The following is an 18,751-nucleotide window of genomic DNA, read 5'->3' as shown; positions in this document are numbered from 1 at the left end:
GACCCAGCTCAGTGTCCAAGTGACTTTCCCAGTCTAATTGTGCTATGTTATTTTGCTATTTGTTTGCCAAACAACAAACCTGGCCCAATATACTCAATAGAAATAATATGCTCTCTGAGTAGTAAGTCCGGTTGAGCCACCTGTCCATCTAAAACACTGGGTCCTGAGAAGATGAAGACCAGATAAGCAGTGAAAAAAATTCACCCATCATTGACATTGAGACCCTACTCTATAATGAACTTCATAAGGATTCTTCAAAGAAAGAAAGAACTTTAAAATTTCAAACATGAATTATCTTGACCACATATATTTCTTACACACATGCCTCATCTCCATTATACTTTAAATTTGCTACCACTTTTTACACAGAGACAGGGAAAAAAATGATGTGTAATCACCATTCTTGCTATCATTTAAGTAAATACCATTTTTAAAGAGCCAATTTATTTTTTTTTTTAGTTTTTGCAAGGCAATGGGGTTAAGTGGCTTGCCCAAGGCCACATGGCTAGGTAATTATTAAGTGTCTGAGGACGGATTTGAACTCAGGTACTCCTGGCTAATTGATTTTTAATAGGAAGTACACTTGTGGGAACTTGTTAATCCTATCAGTAACCCAGAAGGTTATTCCTAGGAATTCAAGGAAGCAACATTTCCTCTAATTACCAATCTACAGTCCCAGAGGGGTGATGCTAGATAAGAAGAAATTAAAGTAATGAGACAAAGTCAATATATTCCATATTTATAATTTACCATACATTTTGATATGTCAGAAGTTTATGAATTTCAATAACATTTTTAAAAGCATATACTATAGTATTAATGAAGTCACTTGAATGTACTTTCCTTCATAAGTCAACTTGAAAAGACTTTAAATTATTAAATAAATTGAAGGAGAATAGGTAAAAAATTTACAAATATAGTTGTTTTATATCTTTAAAAATCTTGGTCTGCCAGAAATGTATCTACATTTTGTTTAAATAAGGCTAACAGAGGGTTAGGTGGCACAGTGGGTAGAGTCAAGAGGACCTAAGTTCAAATGTGACCTCAGACACTTAATACTTCCTGTATGACCTTGGGCAAGTCACTTAACCCCATTGCCTTGCAAACCAAACCAATAAAGTAACAGAAAACCTTTGATATTAGGTCAGTCAAAAACTGAGTAGATCTCATTTTAATATTTGGACTTAAATGTTTTTACTTTTCTCACCACTGAAATGAAAATCCTGATTTTGTACAAAGAGAGAAGAGAAAGTTTGACTTGTTTATACATTTTATAAATATTTAAAAATCACATATAACCAGAAAAGGAGAAAATACAAAAGATGTCAAGATTGGCACCTTATATGGTATTGATACAAAGTAAAATGGCATTGAAACCTTTATGGAGGGTATAAATGAAAATGATAAAGGAAAAGGCATGGATATTCCAGGGGTACATACATTGAAGATATTAAGTATAAATTAGCATAATATGAGGAAACTGTCTAGGCAGGATGTTTCTGTTTTACAGAAGAGCTGTGAAACTTTTTATCCATTCTACAAATTTTGGTACTCGAACATATACTCCAGGACGATTAGGCAATGCACACTGGTATCCAAATGATGTAACACCAGTAAGAAACCATTTATTATTCTCTTGGCACATTAATGGCCCACCAGAATCTCCCTAGAAAATTAAGTGAAAAATAAAATTACAAATATGACAACTGAATTTAATTTTAAGGTTTTCAGAAATCAAATTCAATGTTGAAATTCATAAATACAATGATTTCTTAGGATATTTGGCAGATAAAGCACTTTATATATATATTAATACTTCTCTGGAGTAAGCCTCAGAGTTATTTTCCCTACAGTTGTCTTAAGTAGGTGATGATGATCATTATAACAGTAGCTCATATGTCTATAGCATTTTAAAATTTGCCATGTTTTTCTCACACCAACTTTTCCATTTTGATTTCCTTACAGTATACTAGTTTGTATCTCAAATCTTCAGTTATAGTCATAATTTCATCAATATGGATATAGTAGGTTGAACTAGATCTGATATTATTTACCTTGGAGTCTGTGAGTTATTTTTAAAGTTTTTCAGATAACTGCATTTCAACCTAATCGTATTTCTTTGAAATCTTTTGTATATTTAGGTATTTAAAAATACTTTGTAATTGTTTCACCAGACTATCAAGAGTCCATGATGCAAAACTATTTAAGAACTTCAGAATTAGATGATCTCTGATAGTCCTTACAGCTCTTAAATAATGTGATTCTAAGAAAAGATATGATCTAGATAATTAGTCAAATTGTGAGAGTTCTGCATTAGGATTCATAGAATGTTAAAAGACTGAAAAGATCTTCAGAGTTTAAGGCCGTTAAGTTTAAGGATAATTTGTGGAAGAATATGTACAAGAATCACACAGAATGAGGAGGTGATTTGCAAGATTGAAGACTATCTCCATTGGATGAGCTCATGAATCCACTGAAATCCTGAAGCATTTCAACAGCTAAAATGAATTTAGTCAATATTAGATTATCATGTTAGGTGGTAGCAATTTAGGTATCTTACCTTCTCAAACATAGTTTGTATTTTGCCAGTAGCTCATCAGAAATAAATGTCTTATTTTCTTTGAATATTAACTGTTGTTAAAGAGTGAATGAATGATTTATTTTTAAATCATGCCAATCCTGGACAGATAGATATGTTATATCAGATATGCCACAAGCATAGTTGAGTCCATCTGAGTCATAAGATTTTGAATTTGCGCAAGTATATTCACAACTGTTTGAGTACGCTTCATTTCAATTCACCATTGAATCAAGCTGGTTGATTCAAGGATAAAAAAATATACTGACTCCATATGAGCTACTATACAAAGCTCTTTACTTTTCCATATTTAGCTGCATGCTTGCCTGTTTTCCAATAGCAATTTTTTTAGGAAACTGCACCACGATCTTAATTCTGGGGCAGATTCAGGGCTTCAGAAACTTGGATCTGCCCCACCCCCAACTCCCAAGCCTAAGTGTAGAGACTTAGTTCATTAAGTGATGAGGCATGTTATTACCTTCTGGATGGTAAAGAAACATAGTGCATCCGCTTATTCTGAAATTGTAATAGTGCTTTTAAATATTTACCTTACAAGAATCAATTCCTCCTTTGTCATAGCCTGCACATATCATATTTTCAGTAATATTGTATTCTAGCATCTGTTGTTGGCATTTCTCATTTGATATAAGAGGGATCTGGGCTTCTTGTAGTATGGAAGGAGTAGGGCCTGTAAAAATGGCAGTATATATCCAATCCATTAAAATGATCAAAATGCATCGTACAATGAGCCACCATCAGTCTTATTTATCCCACATATTCGCTTCCATTACAGAGTGCTTTCCTTAAAAGCACACAATAAAAAATCTTGTATTCCATCTGTGGATTTCATCAAATGAATAAAATAAAGAACTCTTTATAAGGGTTAAATGCAGTGATGTAGAAAACTAGCTGGCAGTTTGAGTAATTTTGGCATGGTGAGAGAGAAATAGTGTATTCATATTTTTTTTTAAAGATTCACAACAAAAACTTAGATTCATAGATATGAGTGAAAACTGTTCAAAGGCTGTTCTTTAATCACCTGAAGAGGAGCTTACAAATAATGTCATTCAGCATTTTTCTAAGATTGTATATAAAACAGGTGTGGATTGTATGGCAGACAGAGGTTAGTCTTCTACTATATCATATACAGGTCTAAAAGTAATCAGATTGCGATCTATATTGATGGAAAAAAGAAATGATACATTTTAGCAAGAATAGCCTTCAATACTTTTTAGAAAATGCATTCATCAACAGACAAAACAAACCTAAATTTTCTGAAACAACAGTTCCAGGTGGAATTCAAAAGATGCTGAAGAAGCAGGTGTCTGGTATTTCAGAGAAGGTCGATGATAACTATTTTCAAATTGGTTTCTCAAGAGAGCAAAGACGTTATGGAAATGGCAATTCATATTAAAAGTAGTGTAACTGTTGAATGAATGAATTAATCATCCTCAGTTGAATTTATGGCCTTTTTGTCCAGCTCAGAAAAAAAATTGTTTCCATTTAAATAACAGAGTGAACTTTCCATTTACTCCTTACATTTAGTACGTCAGGTATGAAATTCTCCTTGAGTAGGGATGGTGAGTCTACTGTAAAGGAGCCACTCAATATCATCTGTTATAGAATCACAGATAGGTTTATAGATTTTTTATTAAAAGAGAGATGAAATCAATCTTTTTGACTACTTCTAAGAAATTCTGCTTCAGTATTTGGTGGAAGAAAAAGTGAGGTTTTTAGGAAAAGTAACTTTTGAAATTTTATTCATTATTTACTTTTCAAATGAAAAACTTTTCAATTCTGTTCCTGATTAGGATTAATTATGAAAAGTTAGCTGTTTGGGGGGCAGTTAGATGGCTCAGTGGATAGAGCACCGACCCTGGAGTCAGGAAAAGTTGAGTTCAAATTTGACCTCAGACACTTATTAATTACTTAGCTGTGTGACCTTGGGCAAGTCACTTAACCCCAATACCTTGTAAAAAGTAAACTCAAGACTGACATTTCTTTAAGACTGTGCTTTCTAAGGGGAACAACCACTTAATGTTGCATGCCTATTTGGGACTGGTGAGAGCTGGTGAAGTTTGGCAGAGATTTGTGAGTTCTGTCTTTCAGTTTTAAGAGATAACATACAATTACAAATTTTCTTCATGAAGAAGTCTCAGGAGGGAGAGAAAAACTCTGGGAAGGAGAAGTCATGTAGAACAGTTAACATCTCAAACATGTCCTATTCTGAATGTGGCACTTGAGAGACTTCAGGGAATACCATCTTGGGTGAAATCAAGGACTTTCTCAGTCAAGTTGAGATATCTCACTCCCAATAGAAGAACTAATTCACTCTGTAGTTTGTCTTCTAAATTCACCTGTGAATACCTTCTTTGATTTGTTTGCTTAGATAAAATGATTTATTCACTAGCCAGTACTGTATAAATGAAATTTGATAGAAAGGAAGTTTCTATATAAATAACTTCACCTACTCCATCCCATATAAGGAATAGCAACCAAATGCATAACTTGAACCTAGAAAAGTATTTGCCCTAGACTAATAATATTTAAGAGGGACTATAGATACTTCTTTTTGATGAGAGTTGAGTCATATGTGGCTATAATTTATTGTTCCCAGTCTGAAAGAAATCAAAGACTCCCTTGGAAAGGGGTGGGCAGAGGGGCAGTAGAGATTCTGGATAAATTTACTTATGCCTCCCTACTAGCCACTAGTCAGACCTAAGTGGATACACATAACCTACATGGACAACACACACACTTTACTCATATTTACATATACACAGCTTTGGAATGTTATTTCAAAATTGCTTCTCTTCAGGCTATAAATATCAGCTCATCTCCTCACTAATAATAGTTGACTAGGTAATTTGCCCAGCATAGTCAACAAATGGAAAAATTTATATTTGACTGAATTAAATAGAATGGACATAATAGTTTCTTAAAATGACAGGAAACTGAAGAAATGATTAAATATTTAATTTTGAAAATTACATTTTATTGTTTTCAATAAGAAAAAATCTGCCTCTCTGCCATATACCATCCTCTTCTCTAATCTCCAAACTTATAATTAAAGAAAAACAAAACCCAGTTACAAACCACAAAAGTCAAACAAAATAAATTTTCCAATTGTCCACATGCAAATATGAATATCTCATTATTCATTCTGAGTCCTTTATATCAGGTGATGGGTAGCATGTTTCATCATTTGTCCCCTGAAATCATAGTTGGTTATTCTACTAAAGTTTGCAGTTTTTTCAAAGTTTGTTTTTACTATATTTTTGTCATTGTCTAAAATGTTATATTGGTTCTGTTTACTTTCTAACAGTTCATACAAGTCTTCCCAGGTTCTCTGAAACTATCTTCATCATTTCTTACAACATTAATATATCATTTTATTCACCATAACTGCTTCAACTATTTACCAATTGATGACATCCCCTCAGATTCCCCTTTTATTTTGCAATATCAAAAAAGAACTATAAATATATATGTATATACATATATATATATATATATATATATCTCCTTTTAGTCTTTTTGCTTAATTCCTCCCTCAATTTTGCCCTCTTTTTTAATATCTTCTCTCTCCTCCCCTTTCCCTACTATTTTCCTTTTCCTCCTATGTATTTTTTCCCTCAACTCTAGGAATTCTTCCCTCATTTGAAAAGGGCAGATGAATGAGGTTCAAATGTTAGCTAATTCCCTCACCATTACCTTCTCCTTGTTTATTTAGCTATTTACTTGTGACACAATTTTCCCTAATGATTCTATCCCACTCATTTGCAAGCATATTTCTTTTACCTCTCTAGTCTTCTTTACTGAATGTAATTTTTGTTGAATTATGGTATGAAAGGGATGCATTTAGTATTTTTACTCTTCTGCATTTGGTTGTGAGTTTTTTATGCTCTAATCTATGGTCAATATTTGTGTAGGTGCCATAAACTGCTTAGAAAAGTTACATTCCTTTCTATTTCCCCATTCAATTTTCTCCAAAGGTCTAACACATCTACTAAAAAATTCTATTCATATAATTGACTTTTTCTTATTTGGGGGGCTAAATTCTAGTTCTGAAAGGGTTAGGATCTCCTGCTAGTATAGTTTTACTGTTTTTTTCCTATTACTCATTTAACTTTTTCTTTAAGAATTTGGATGCTATAATTATTGGTGCATGGTATATGGTGCATAGTATTTATATTATTTCATTTTGCAGGGTATCTTTTTTTTTTTGCAAAATGTAGTTTCCTTGCTTATTTCTTTTCATTAGATTTGATTTGGCTTTTACATTGTCTGAGAACATAATTTCTATCTCTGTTTTTATTTTTTATACTGCTGCTAAGGCATAATAGATTCTGCTTCAGATGTGTTTCTTGTAAACAACATATTATAGGATTCCAGTTTTTAATCCACTTTGCTATCCACTTCTGTTTTAAGGATGTTTATACTCTTCACATTTACAGTTATGACTATGAATTGTGTATTTTTTCTATCCTGCTTCTTCCCCCCCCTTTTTACTCTCTTTTCTTCTCTCATCCTCTCTCCTCAAGTGATTTCCTCTGACCACTGCCTCCCCAAGTCTGCCTTCCCTTCTATCAATCTCTATCCCCTCCATATTATCCCCATCCCCTTCTATTGTCCTATAAAGTAAGACATTTCTATACCCAATTGATTGTGTATATTATTCCCAATTTGAGACAATTACAAGGAGCCGAAGGTTAAAGCATTGCTTGTTATTTATTCCCCCCCCTCCCCATTTCCCACTTTCCTGTAAGAGCTCTTCCTTCCATGCTTCTTTTATGTGAGAAAGATAATTTACTCCATTCTATCTCTCCCTTCCTTCTCCTCCTGGTGCACCTTCTTTCTCATTCTTAATTTATTTTTTAATATCATAATCAACTCGCATCCCTGTCTTTTGTCTATTTACACCCCTTCAGACTGAATAATGATAAAGTCCTTATAAGTTAAAAGTATCTCCCCATATAGGAATGTAAACAGTTTAACCTTATTGAATCCCTTATGATTTTTCTTTTCCATTTCTTTTTATTTTTCTCTTGAGTCTTAAATTTGAAAATCAAGATTTCTATTCAGCTCTGATCTCTTCAAGAGTGCTTGAAATTCTTCTATTTCATTAAATATCCATTTCCCCTCTGAAGGATTATTTCAGTTTTGATGGGCAGGTTATTCTTGGTTATAATCTTAGATCCTTTGCCCTTCAAAGTATCACATTCTAAACCCTCTAAATCCTTAATGAGGAGGCTGCTAAATCTTGTGGTGTCCTGACTGGCTTGATGATATTTGAATTTTTTTTTGACTGTTTGCAATATTTTCTCGTTGACCTGGGAACTATGGGCTATAATATTCCTGGGAATTTTCATTTTGGGACCTCTTTAAGGAGTTGATCAGTGAATTCTTTAATTTTCTATTTTAACTTTTGGTGCTAGTATTATCAGGGTAGTTTTCCTTAATAGTTTCTTGAAATATGATGTCTAGGCCCTTTTTTTTGATCAAGGTTTTCAGATATCCAATAATTCTTAAATTATTCCTCTTGGATCTATTTTCCAACTCAATTGCTTTTCCAATGATATATTTCACCTATCTTCTTTAGAAGGAGAACTTCTTTAGGTTTTGTTTTCATCATTTTTTGTTATTTTTATAAAAGCTTCCAATTACCATAATGTAATTTTAAAGGAATTATTCTTATTCTTTGTCTATTTGACAGCTCTACTTTTTAAGATGTTCTTCTCTTCAGTGAATGTTTATGCTTCTTTTACCATTTGGTCAAATCTGTTTTTTAAGGTGTTTGATTTGTTTTAGCATTTTTAAACTTCTTTTTACTAAATTGTTGACTCTTTTAATGACTTTCTTGCATTGTATTAATTTCTTTTTCCAATTTTCCCTCCACCTATTTTATGGTCTTCTATGGTCTGAGATCAACTCACATTTTTCTTTGAGGCTTGACATGGAGATACTTTGATTTTGCTGCTTTCTAAGCTTGTGCTTTGATCTTCTGTGTCACCATAGTGACTTTCCACTTTCAGATCCTTTTTCTGTCATTTGCTCATCGCTCAGCCCAATTATTGACTTAATTTTATGTTATAGTTGCACCTTTCTCTTGGAGTAGGGGCACTGTGGGAGCACTGTCCCAAGCTTGAGCATTTTTTCAGACCTAGTTCTGATGGTCAGTAAATTTTCAATTCTTCTAAGGTGGTATAATCCTGGGAAAGATATGGTCACTGCTCTGCTTTGTGGACAACCTCAAACACTCTTTTTTTGTTCTTGAACTATGCCTGGGTTTCTACTCCTGTTAGGGTATCTCCTTGCCCTGGGATTGCAAACGCAGTCATCATAAGGGTAGTGCAACAGAGTCCAGATCACAGTGCCAGCAAAGTGTCCCTTATAATTGCCTTCTTTCTTGTTGTCCAATCTCTTGAATCTTTATGGGCTGAGAGCTTTGAAAGCTATCACTACCACAGCCACCCCAATTCCCCAAGTCCTGCTACTGGCTTGCTGAGCATAGTCTACACTGGCTGGGCCTGGGCTCCACTCTTAATCCAGTGGGACAGACGTTTCCTCTTGACCTTCTAAGTTAGCTTGAACTGGAAAATTGCTTCACTGTGTTCTTTTGTTCATTCTGCTGCTCCAGAATTATTCTTCTATTGTTGTTGTTTTGGAGGCAATTGATTTAAGTGACTTGCCCAGGGTTACATAACTAGTAAGTAACTGAAGCTAGATTTGAACTCAGTTGCTCCTGACCCCAGGGTCAGTGCTCTATTCACTGTACCCCCTAGCTTCCCCTCCAGAATTCATTTTTGAGGCATTATTTTAACATTTTCAAAAGGAGAATTTGAGAGAACTTGGGCAAGTCCCTGCTTTTACTCTGTCCTATCCCTTTCATTGTTTTAAGATCAAAACTTAATAGTTTCTTGAAATATGATGTCTAGGCCCTTTTTTTATCAAGGTTTTCAGCTATCCAATAATTCTTAAATTATTCCTCTTGGATCATTCCCAGATAAATTCATCCCCCTGATAATTAGAGGTTTAGAAGTGGACACTTGTATTATCTCCTTATAATGCAATGAAAGCAATTTATTCTTGTCCTTTATTATTGAGTCCATTTTTTAATTTTCTCAATTCTTGAATTTGAATATGAACATCTCTACTCAGTCTTTTATCAGGAATGATTTAAAATCTAATGTCATTGGAGTTCTATTTTTTCCCATTTAAATTTTTTCCAAGTTTATATATTTTGCCTTCTGGAAAATGGTATTCTAAGCTCTCATTTCCTTTAAAGAAGTACATGCTAAAATGTATGGAATCCTGACTAGTTTCTGGGTACTTGGATTCTTCCTTCCTTCCTTCCTTCCTTCCTTCCTTCCTTCCTTCCTTCCTTCCTTTCTTTCTTTCTTTCTTTCTTTCGTTCGTTTTTGCAAGGCATTGGGGTTAAGTGGCTTGCCCAAGGCCACACAGCTAGGTAATTATGAAGTGTCTGTGGCCCTAATTGAACTCAGGTACTCCTGACTCCAGGGCTGGTGGCTCTAACTGCCCTGGATTCTTTCTTTCTTGATGCTTGTAGTATTTTTTTTTTGACCTAGAATTTCTGCCTTTTGGATATAAAGCTCGTGGGAGTTTGCATTTTGCGGTTTCTTTCTGGAAATTATTAACAAATTCTTTAGTTTTGGTTCTGAGAGATCTAGGCAGTTTCTTTTTAAGACAGTATATCTAAGCTCTTTTATTAATTAATTTTCAGATTCAGATAGTCCCCAAATTTTTTTCCTCCTTGATCTGTTTTCTAGGTTTTTGTTATAAGATAACTTAATTTTTATTTTCTCGTTTTTTTAAATTTTGACTTTACTTTGCTATTTTTTTTTGTCTTATCAAGTTGTTGCCTTCTATTTGGTCCATTCTAATTGTCAGGGGACTTGTTCAGACAAGGTTTTGTATTTCTTGTGTGGCAAACTTTTCCCTTTTCAATTCTTTCTTTCATAGATCCATTTTCTTTTCCATTTATTTTCTAGTGCTGTCATTACAATGAAAAAATTTAAATTCTTTTTAAAAAGTACACTTTGCTTCATATCTTCTAGGAATTCTAGTTAAATTTTTGTCCATGCTGTGTTTTCATTTAAGGTTTTGCTTGTGGATATTTTGGAGTTATTTTCTTCTTCATTTTCCTTGACTTCTCTACACCCTTTAACACTACTGATTATCATTCTCCTACTTAATATTATCTACTCACTAATCTGTCTGCCTACCTCCAATCCTCTATCTCCAAATTCCTTTCAGACATTTTTAAACTGAGTGTAATGTCCAGTAGTTTTCTTAAACTTAATATTTCCAAAAGGAAAATCATATTCCCTAAGCCCTTCCTCACTTCTACCTTCTCTGTTACTGAAAAGAACAAAATCATCCTTCTAATTTCTCTCTGTCTCTCAAACTAGGAGTTACCTTGGATTCCAAATTCTCCTCCCATTCATAAACTGTTGTTAAGACCTGCTGATTTCACTTTTTTAATTAATTTTTTTTATTTTTAGGTTTTTGCAAGGCAAATGGGGTTAAGTGGCTTGCCCAAGGCCACACAGCTAGGTAATTATTAAGTGTCTGAGGTCAGATTTGAACTCAGGTATTCCTGACTCCAGTGTTGGTGCTCTATCCACTGCGCCACCTAGCTGCCTCCTGATTTCACTTTTGCAGTATCTTTCAAATACTCCTAGTACTCTCCTCTGACATTACTCCTACCTTGGTGTAAACCCACATTGTCAAAAGCCCAGACTATTGATCTGCCTGCATTGACCCCATCCTCCATTCAACCACTAAAGTGATTTTTTAAAATCACAAGTCTGACCATGTCAGTCTCACTCAATTTAGTAGTTCTCTATTGTCTCCAGAATCAAATACAAAATATTCTGTTTGGTGTTCAGTGCTCTATATAATCTATCTGCCCCCACTGCAATCTCCTACTTTTCCAATTTTCTTACACCTTACTCCCCACTAAGTACTCTTTGATCGAGTGACACTGACTTATCTGTTTTATGAACAAGACACTCCATCTCTTTACCACAGGCAATTTCTTTGACTATGTCTTATACCCTCTCTGCTCTGATTACCTTTCTGTTTTCTTTTAAGTCTCAACTAAAATTTCATCTTCTGTATTTTGCCAATCCCTCTGAATTATAGTGCCTTCCCTCTTTTAATATCCTCCCCCCCCCCATTTATCTTGTATATAGCTTGCTTTGTATATACTTATTTATATGATGTCTCTCTCAGTAGACTGTAAGTTCCTTGAGGGCAGAAACTATCTTGTCTCTTTTTTGTATCCCCAAAGTTTAATAAAAGTTTATTGATTGATTGAATCTGGATTTGCTTTTGGCCTCCATTTCAACATAATTGCTCTGTAAGGTGAGTTTTATTTATTTTACTTTCATTCTTCCAGGCAATTTCCTAATTTTGTACTTAAATTTTAGGTCAAGGTAGAGAATTTCTGGAAGACATATATGGACTGACCCTAATGCTCATTTCTTGGGTAGTGAGTGTTGTGTTATTTAAAGTTCTCAGAAATAGATCATGTTGGAGATTTGCAGCTATTCAACACTCCTGTAGTGGTATGATTCAAGGAAAAGTCTTATCACTATCCTCTGAGTCCTGCAAGTTTTCTACCTGGATTTGGAGCAGATCAACAATAGGCTGCTGGGAAGCTCTGCTTGTTAAGAATGGGAAACACAGTTTTCTCTTTGGTCTGGGATTTCTGCACTGATTATTTCTTCATAGGCATCAGTCTGGGCTAGAGACTACATAGCTCAGTTTAACTTTTGGGTTTTCAGATACATTGCTTCTCTTTAGTTTCTGAACTTGATTCTCACTACATTGCCCAAGTCCTTCTACTGGTTCCTACTAGAATACCTCTTTTTTGGGCACAGGTCCTCATATGTAGGTAATGAACACATTTCTTTCATATGTGGGTAATGGGCAAAAAACTGTCACTGACTCTTTTAGTCTCTTCTTCAGGTTCTTGGTCAAATATCTTCAGTATTTGACCTTTAAGTCTGTAGGAAAAATGACTCACTGTGACTTTTTCCTTGGATTTTGCCAAAGATTTCAGTCTTTTTTCAAGGCATTTTGCTTGAGCAAGGCTCTAGCTATAGTACTTCCTAATACTTCCTAATCAGTCATCTTGGCTTTTTCTCCCTTGGTCATAAATTATTAAAGTAAATTTAACAGAGTATGCATTTTTCAGAGAATTTGTCAAGAGGGGGAAAAAAGGCAAAATACAACTTTTAAGTTTAATTTGTCTTATCTTTCTAGCCTAGTTATATGTTATTCACCATCCTGAACTCTCTGGTCCTGCCAAACTGTCCTGTTTCTCCATTTCTTATACACAGAACCCCTCTTCTATTGTTTGGATTGGCCTTGGTACAGGCCATTTCTTATTCCTGGAAGGTGCTTTTTCCCTTCTCACTTTCACCTCATAGAATCTCTCACTTTCTTTAAGGTATAGCTCAAACATCACTTTTAAAATAAAAACAGCTTTTTCCCTCCATCTATTCATACTCTCTCTCCATATGCCACATATATTGCTAGTACAAAGTTGTTTGAATGTTTTCCCCTTATTAGCTGGTGTTCTCTTTAAGAGTAGGGACAAATTTTTGCCTTTTTGGTGTTTCTGGCTATCTACCTGGTGTTTCTAATATCTAACAAGTTGCTAACAAATGCTTATTGATTGATTGATTGATTGATTAGAAATGCATATACACGATAACTGAACAGAGATAAAGAATTTATGATTCATTTCAAGCAGTCTAGCAATAAAGAAATTCATTTAGAGCAATTAAACAGGGGTGGAGTCAATATAGAGGAAATTGAGCATTTTTTCCCTAATTTCTCCCAACCCAACACTCTAAACAATTTTTAAAAAATGCTTCAAATCTAATTTTGAATGGGATAACTTAAAATAAGCTATAATATCTAGATTAGGAAGAAAGAGAGAACTGTCTGAGAACACTGGGGCAGAACCTGTGAGGGCTCAGGGATAGGAGTTGGGGGGCCTTGGCAGTGGCAGTACCAAGAGTTGCAAGTGTACTAATCTTCTGGTCAGAAAGATGTTACAGAAAATCCCTATGGTAGCACTGCGGCAGGACTGGATACTCTTTGGTAGCTACTTTACCCATTATTCAGGTCCAGGATCCAGCTCAAGGAGAGAGAGAAAAGCAATTACAGTCTATAGTCACAAGGAAGTAGAGACTCTACTGCATAAGGACTAGAACACAGAATTGGAGGCTAATAACCAGAACTCTCCCTGGAATATATTACTTCGGAAGTGCTGAAAAATCTACAAGGATCCCAGATGTAACCATAGAAGCTCAGGCTGGCAATTGCTTCTCCCACTACCCAAAATGAGCAGAGCACAGTTCTTAAATAAAGTCTAAAAATCAAGAAACAGGTTATAGAATAACCTATATGCAAATAGTTACATTGTTTGGAAACTTTAATGGGTCAATGGAAAACCAATTTAAATTGGTAAATTGAGGATTTATTATATATCTAGTTATAACTATTAAAGTTCTGTAGTAGATAGATAAAATTATGGAATATTAAAACTAGAAGAGTCCTTGCAAATCATCTATGACCAATCCTTTCATTTTCTGTGTGAGGAAATAAAGGCCAAGGGAGCCAAAGATAAATTTATTATTTTTAAAGAATAGGAAATATGATATTAGGTTTTTTCCATGGCATTTAATTAAACCAAACCATTGTTATTAAAATGGAATACACTTAGAAATGTTTTGCTGGAAGGGTTTAGATAGAGTTATTTAATTTCCACTAATAAAAATATTATGATTTAATTTTAGTTTGGATCTTACTTTGGTGCCCTTAGCAATATTTGGATTCTGATTCCCCAATCTGATTTCAAGACATATTCTTATATGTCTTGAAATTTACATATGTTCTTAAATAACACTAAATTACACTTAAATATAACACAAAATTTAAACATCACACTAAATAAATAACACTTAAAATAACACATTAATTTAAAAATTAATGAAATACATAATTTTTAGGGATGGTAGCAAAAATCACACAATATGGTATTGCAACTTTGAAAAGGTCATGAATCATTGCATAAGAGGACTTATTAACATAATCTAGCATTATTTATGTTTTTATAACTATACTTTTATGATTTAATTTTCTAACCATGCAGTAATAAATATTTCTTTTAATTTGCTCATTTACCTTGATATATTAAGCTACCCCAGCCAGCAATGAAACACTTCATTCCTTGAGGAAAGACTTGAATTGCTTCAGGTAAGCAAATAGGTTGTATGTAATCTGTCAAAATAGTTAGATATGTAAATTTTGAAAGAGATACTTTATATATGCAGTTCACATTTTCAATGTCCTGATGAGTACGTAATTTTTAGAGATGGAAAGAACTTTATACCCCCATATTTTTTAAAATGACCCTATGAAAACTAAAAGGTTTTAGGGTAATTATACAAAATTTCAAAGAAATTAACAATCATCTGTGTTAACACTAGATCTTGTTCTGGTCCACCTTACCACCACCCCCTCCCAGTTGTAGTCAATTTATAAGCAATGAGTACAAAGCATCAATAGCAGTCTCTTAGATTGCAAAGGAGAATCTAGAAGTCAAGGAGGACTCATGTATAGACTTTCTCAAATATCATAGGATAATAATTCACAAATTGTATCATATATTAACCAAAATTCATATCCTAGTAATGTGCAAAATCAGCAGAAGCCATCAGGCACCGCTTTCAGGGCCTTTGAATCTTACGATATTTAAATATAACACAAAATTTAAACATCACACTAAATAAATAACACTTAAAATAACACATAATTTAAAGATTAATGAAATACATAATTATGAAATACATGATACATAAATCTTAGACAAGTTCCTGACTAGCATAACATCAAACGGTATTGAAGAAATTATTTGGATATATTAATCAACTAATCCCAAGATGTCAAAAACAACTCCTATAAAATGAGACATCAATTTCCTGTTGAAGTAGGGATAATATTGGATTGAAAAATATGTTTTATAATTAAGCTCTTCCCTCTGAACTGACCCTGTATCTTCCCCTACCCTCATTCCTTTGTTCCAATTATTGAAATGTCATTGAACTTTGACTTAAAGTACCTTGTCTCTCCCAGAAACCCTAGCAAAAAACAATGGTCCCTGTACCTGAAAGGATTAACTCAGTTGGGTTGCTTGTTTTACAGTGAAGCTAATCTGCTCTTGGGGAGAATGATCCCCAGGTATCTCATGCTCCTATATTTCTTATTGCTTATCTACTCATGTCAACTTATGTCAACATACTGCTTTTAACTATCTTTGCTCTTTTTCTCACTTTACTTTCTTCTTAACTCACTTTCTTTACCTTACTGACTCCCCTAAAGAACTTTATGAATTAACTTGTAATTTTGCCTTTTCTTTCCCTCCTGTGATAAGTGAATCTCCATCTATTCTTGCAAGCTCCCTCCCACAGCCATTCTCCCAATTTCATAATGGAGACCCAGACACTATTTCCTGAGCATTTTTCCTTCTCCCAAGGTTTCTGCTACTTGAGGGCACCCAAAACAATGACTGTAAGTGGCTCATTCCCTCCCCATTCTTTCTCACCCTGTCTGCCTTCACTACCTTATCTCCTATTCTCATGCCACCTGTCTCTGACTTTATAGGCTTTTGCTCCTATACCTTCTGTCCCTTATTAAGCATAAAGTTTGATTACCTCTCTGTTTCCTCACTACAGATGCTGAGAAACCTGGGCATGGGAGTGATGAAATCAGTTGGAGACAAACTTTGTAAATCTTTTGTTTGCATTGTAAAGGGAATCTTCCTTTCAACCTTATTTGGATTGTATTGTTTTTCTGGTGGGCCAGCCAGAGAGCACAGGCCCTGGAAATATCCAAGACCACCCAAAAGAGACCCCCTCCCCAAAAGGCAAAATCTTTTTTTTTTAGGCTTTTGCAAGGCAAACGGGGGTTAAGTGACTTGCCCAAAACTACACAGCTAGGTAATTATTAAGTGTCTGAGACTGGATTTGAACCCAGGTACTCCTGACTCCAGGGTCAGTGCTTTATCCACTAGACCACCTAGCCACCCCAGGCAAAATCTTTAGCGAGGGACTTGGGTCACTCCCAGGTCACCATTATGGACTCTGGGAGAGAATTTAAGGAGATCCAAGGGAGGGGCTTGTCCTCTTTTACCTTCCAGTCTCCTGCTGAACCCTGGCCAACTGGCCTGGCCAATTCAATCAGCAATCCACATGGTCTTCTCTTTAAACTCTTTTTAACTTTTCTATTACTTTCTTAATATGCTGTAACTTCCTTTAATAGACCTCTATTTTCTTTCCAAAACCTGCATTCTTGAGTCTGAGTTGTGATTCATCGCGGGGCAGAACCAAACCCACGAAACAAATTAGTGGCAATACTTCTATCATGATCTTTCCTGATAGTACTCAAGAATCAAATGTACCCATCTCTGTTTTCATAATTTCACAAATTTTCATAATTTCACAAATTCACCAAGTAATCCCTGAAATCAATGATCAATTCACCAAGTAATCCCTGAATAAGAAAGAAATCTATCTGCAGCACACCTGAGAGTCATTCAATCTTTTCTTAAAGAATTTCAGAATGAAAACCTTCTTACTTCACAAAGAGACAGATGTAACTATTAGGTGGCTCTAATGGTTAGGAAATTTTCAATATTAAGATTTGATTCCTTCATTAGAATGTGAGATTCTTGAGAAGAGAGTATAGTTTAGCTTTTGTATTCTCAGTGCTTTCCCCACAATAAATACTTGTTAAATGGATTTGACCAACTAGTGGAAAGAGTATTTGGCCTAGAGTCAGGAAGAACTGATTTTAGAAGTTAAACACTAGATATGTGCTCTTGGGCAAAGCACTTAGTCACTGTTTGACTCATTTTCTTTAACTGTAAACTGAGGATAACAATCATATTTGCCTTTGTTTTCTCATCTGCAAAATGAACTAAGAAGGAAACGTTGAACTACTCTAGTATCTTTATGAAGAAAACCCCTATTTGGGTCAAGAAGAATCAGACACAATTGAAATTATGGAACAATAACCTGGCAGGGTTGTGAGACTCAATTGAGATATTTGCTTAGTATGGTATCTGGCACATGTTGTTTGTTTTTGTCCTTCATTCCCTGTGAAATCCATGACATCAGGGGAGGTGATGCCATGACAAGCACATGAAATGGATTTGAGTGAGGGGATGCTGTGCTAAATCACTAGCCTCACTTTCTCCTCCAGAGACATTTGGATTCAGTAGTCAGATATGAATCAGGACAACTGGAGATGACTCTGGATGTGAGGCAATCAGAATTAAGTGTGTTGCCCAAGGTCACACAGCTAGTAAATGTCTGAGACTGGATGAAAACTCCCATCCTCCTGACTCCAAGGCCAGTGCTCTCTCCAGTATGCCAGTTGGGCAACACAACTGTCTCTCTGTCTCTGTCTCCCTCCCTCCCTTCCTTCCTTCCTTCCTTCCTTCCTTCCTTCCTTCATTCCTTCCTTCCTTCCCTTTCTACCTCATCCTCAAAAACCACTCATTGATACTTTTATCTCTGTTTACTAATGCCCACATGGTCTTTTCTGCTATTGGTGGTTAAACTCCTTAAGAAGACCAACTTTATTAGGTGTCTTTACTTCCTTTCCTTCACAATCTTTTTAACTTTCTTCCACTGCTTTCTTCAGGCATTATTCAACTGAAACTGCTCATTCTAAAGTTACCAAATAATGGCAAATCAAATGGTCTTTTCTCAAGATCTTTTTGACCTCTTTGCAGCCATTGACACTGTTGATTACTCTATCTTCCAATATACTCTTTTCTCTCTAGGTTTTTGGGACAACACTCTCTTGAATTTTTTCCTTCCTCTGACTTATCCTTTGTTTCCTTTGCTGGGTTCTCATTCAAATCACAGTTTATAAGTACCAGGCCTTCTTTTTCCTCTCTATACAACCTCACTTAGTGATCTAATCAGCTCTCATGGATTTAATTATCTTCCCTAAACTAATGAATGATCTTCAAATCTACCTGTTCAGACTGAATCTCTCTACTGACCTCTAGACTTCCATCTCCAACTGCCTTTCAGAAACATCGACCTGGATATTTCATAAACA

The 18,751-nt window shown here is 34.9% G+C and overlaps 1 protein-coding gene across 1 annotated transcript in view; it reads right to left on the bottom strand.

The window, feature by feature from the left end:
- Positions 1–1,504: 1,504 nt before the first annotated feature.
- The window catches only part of TMPRSS15 (transmembrane serine protease 15), a 159,958-nt gene continuing 142,711 nt past the window's right edge, over positions 1,505–18,751 (bottom strand). Inside the window, exons 24-26 of the mRNA XM_074210402.1 lie at positions 14,804–14,899; positions 3,127–3,266; positions 1,505–1,666 (exon numbers count right to left, since the gene is read on the bottom strand). Coding sequence (XP_074066503.1) covers positions 1,505–1,666; positions 3,127–3,266; positions 14,804–14,899 — 398 coding nt within the window. The remainder of the gene's footprint in view (positions 1,667–3,126; positions 3,267–14,803; positions 14,900–18,751) is intronic.

Source organism: Macrotis lagotis, chromosome 1 (assembly GCF_037893015.1).
Source record: "Macrotis lagotis isolate mMagLag1 chromosome 1, bilby.v1.9.chrom.fasta, whole genome shotgun sequence".
Lineage (NCBI taxonomy): Eukaryota > Metazoa > Chordata > Mammalia > Peramelemorphia > Peramelidae > Macrotis > Macrotis lagotis.
Note: the sequence above shows the minus strand (reverse complement) of the source record. Positions and strands in the feature narration are given on the sequence as shown.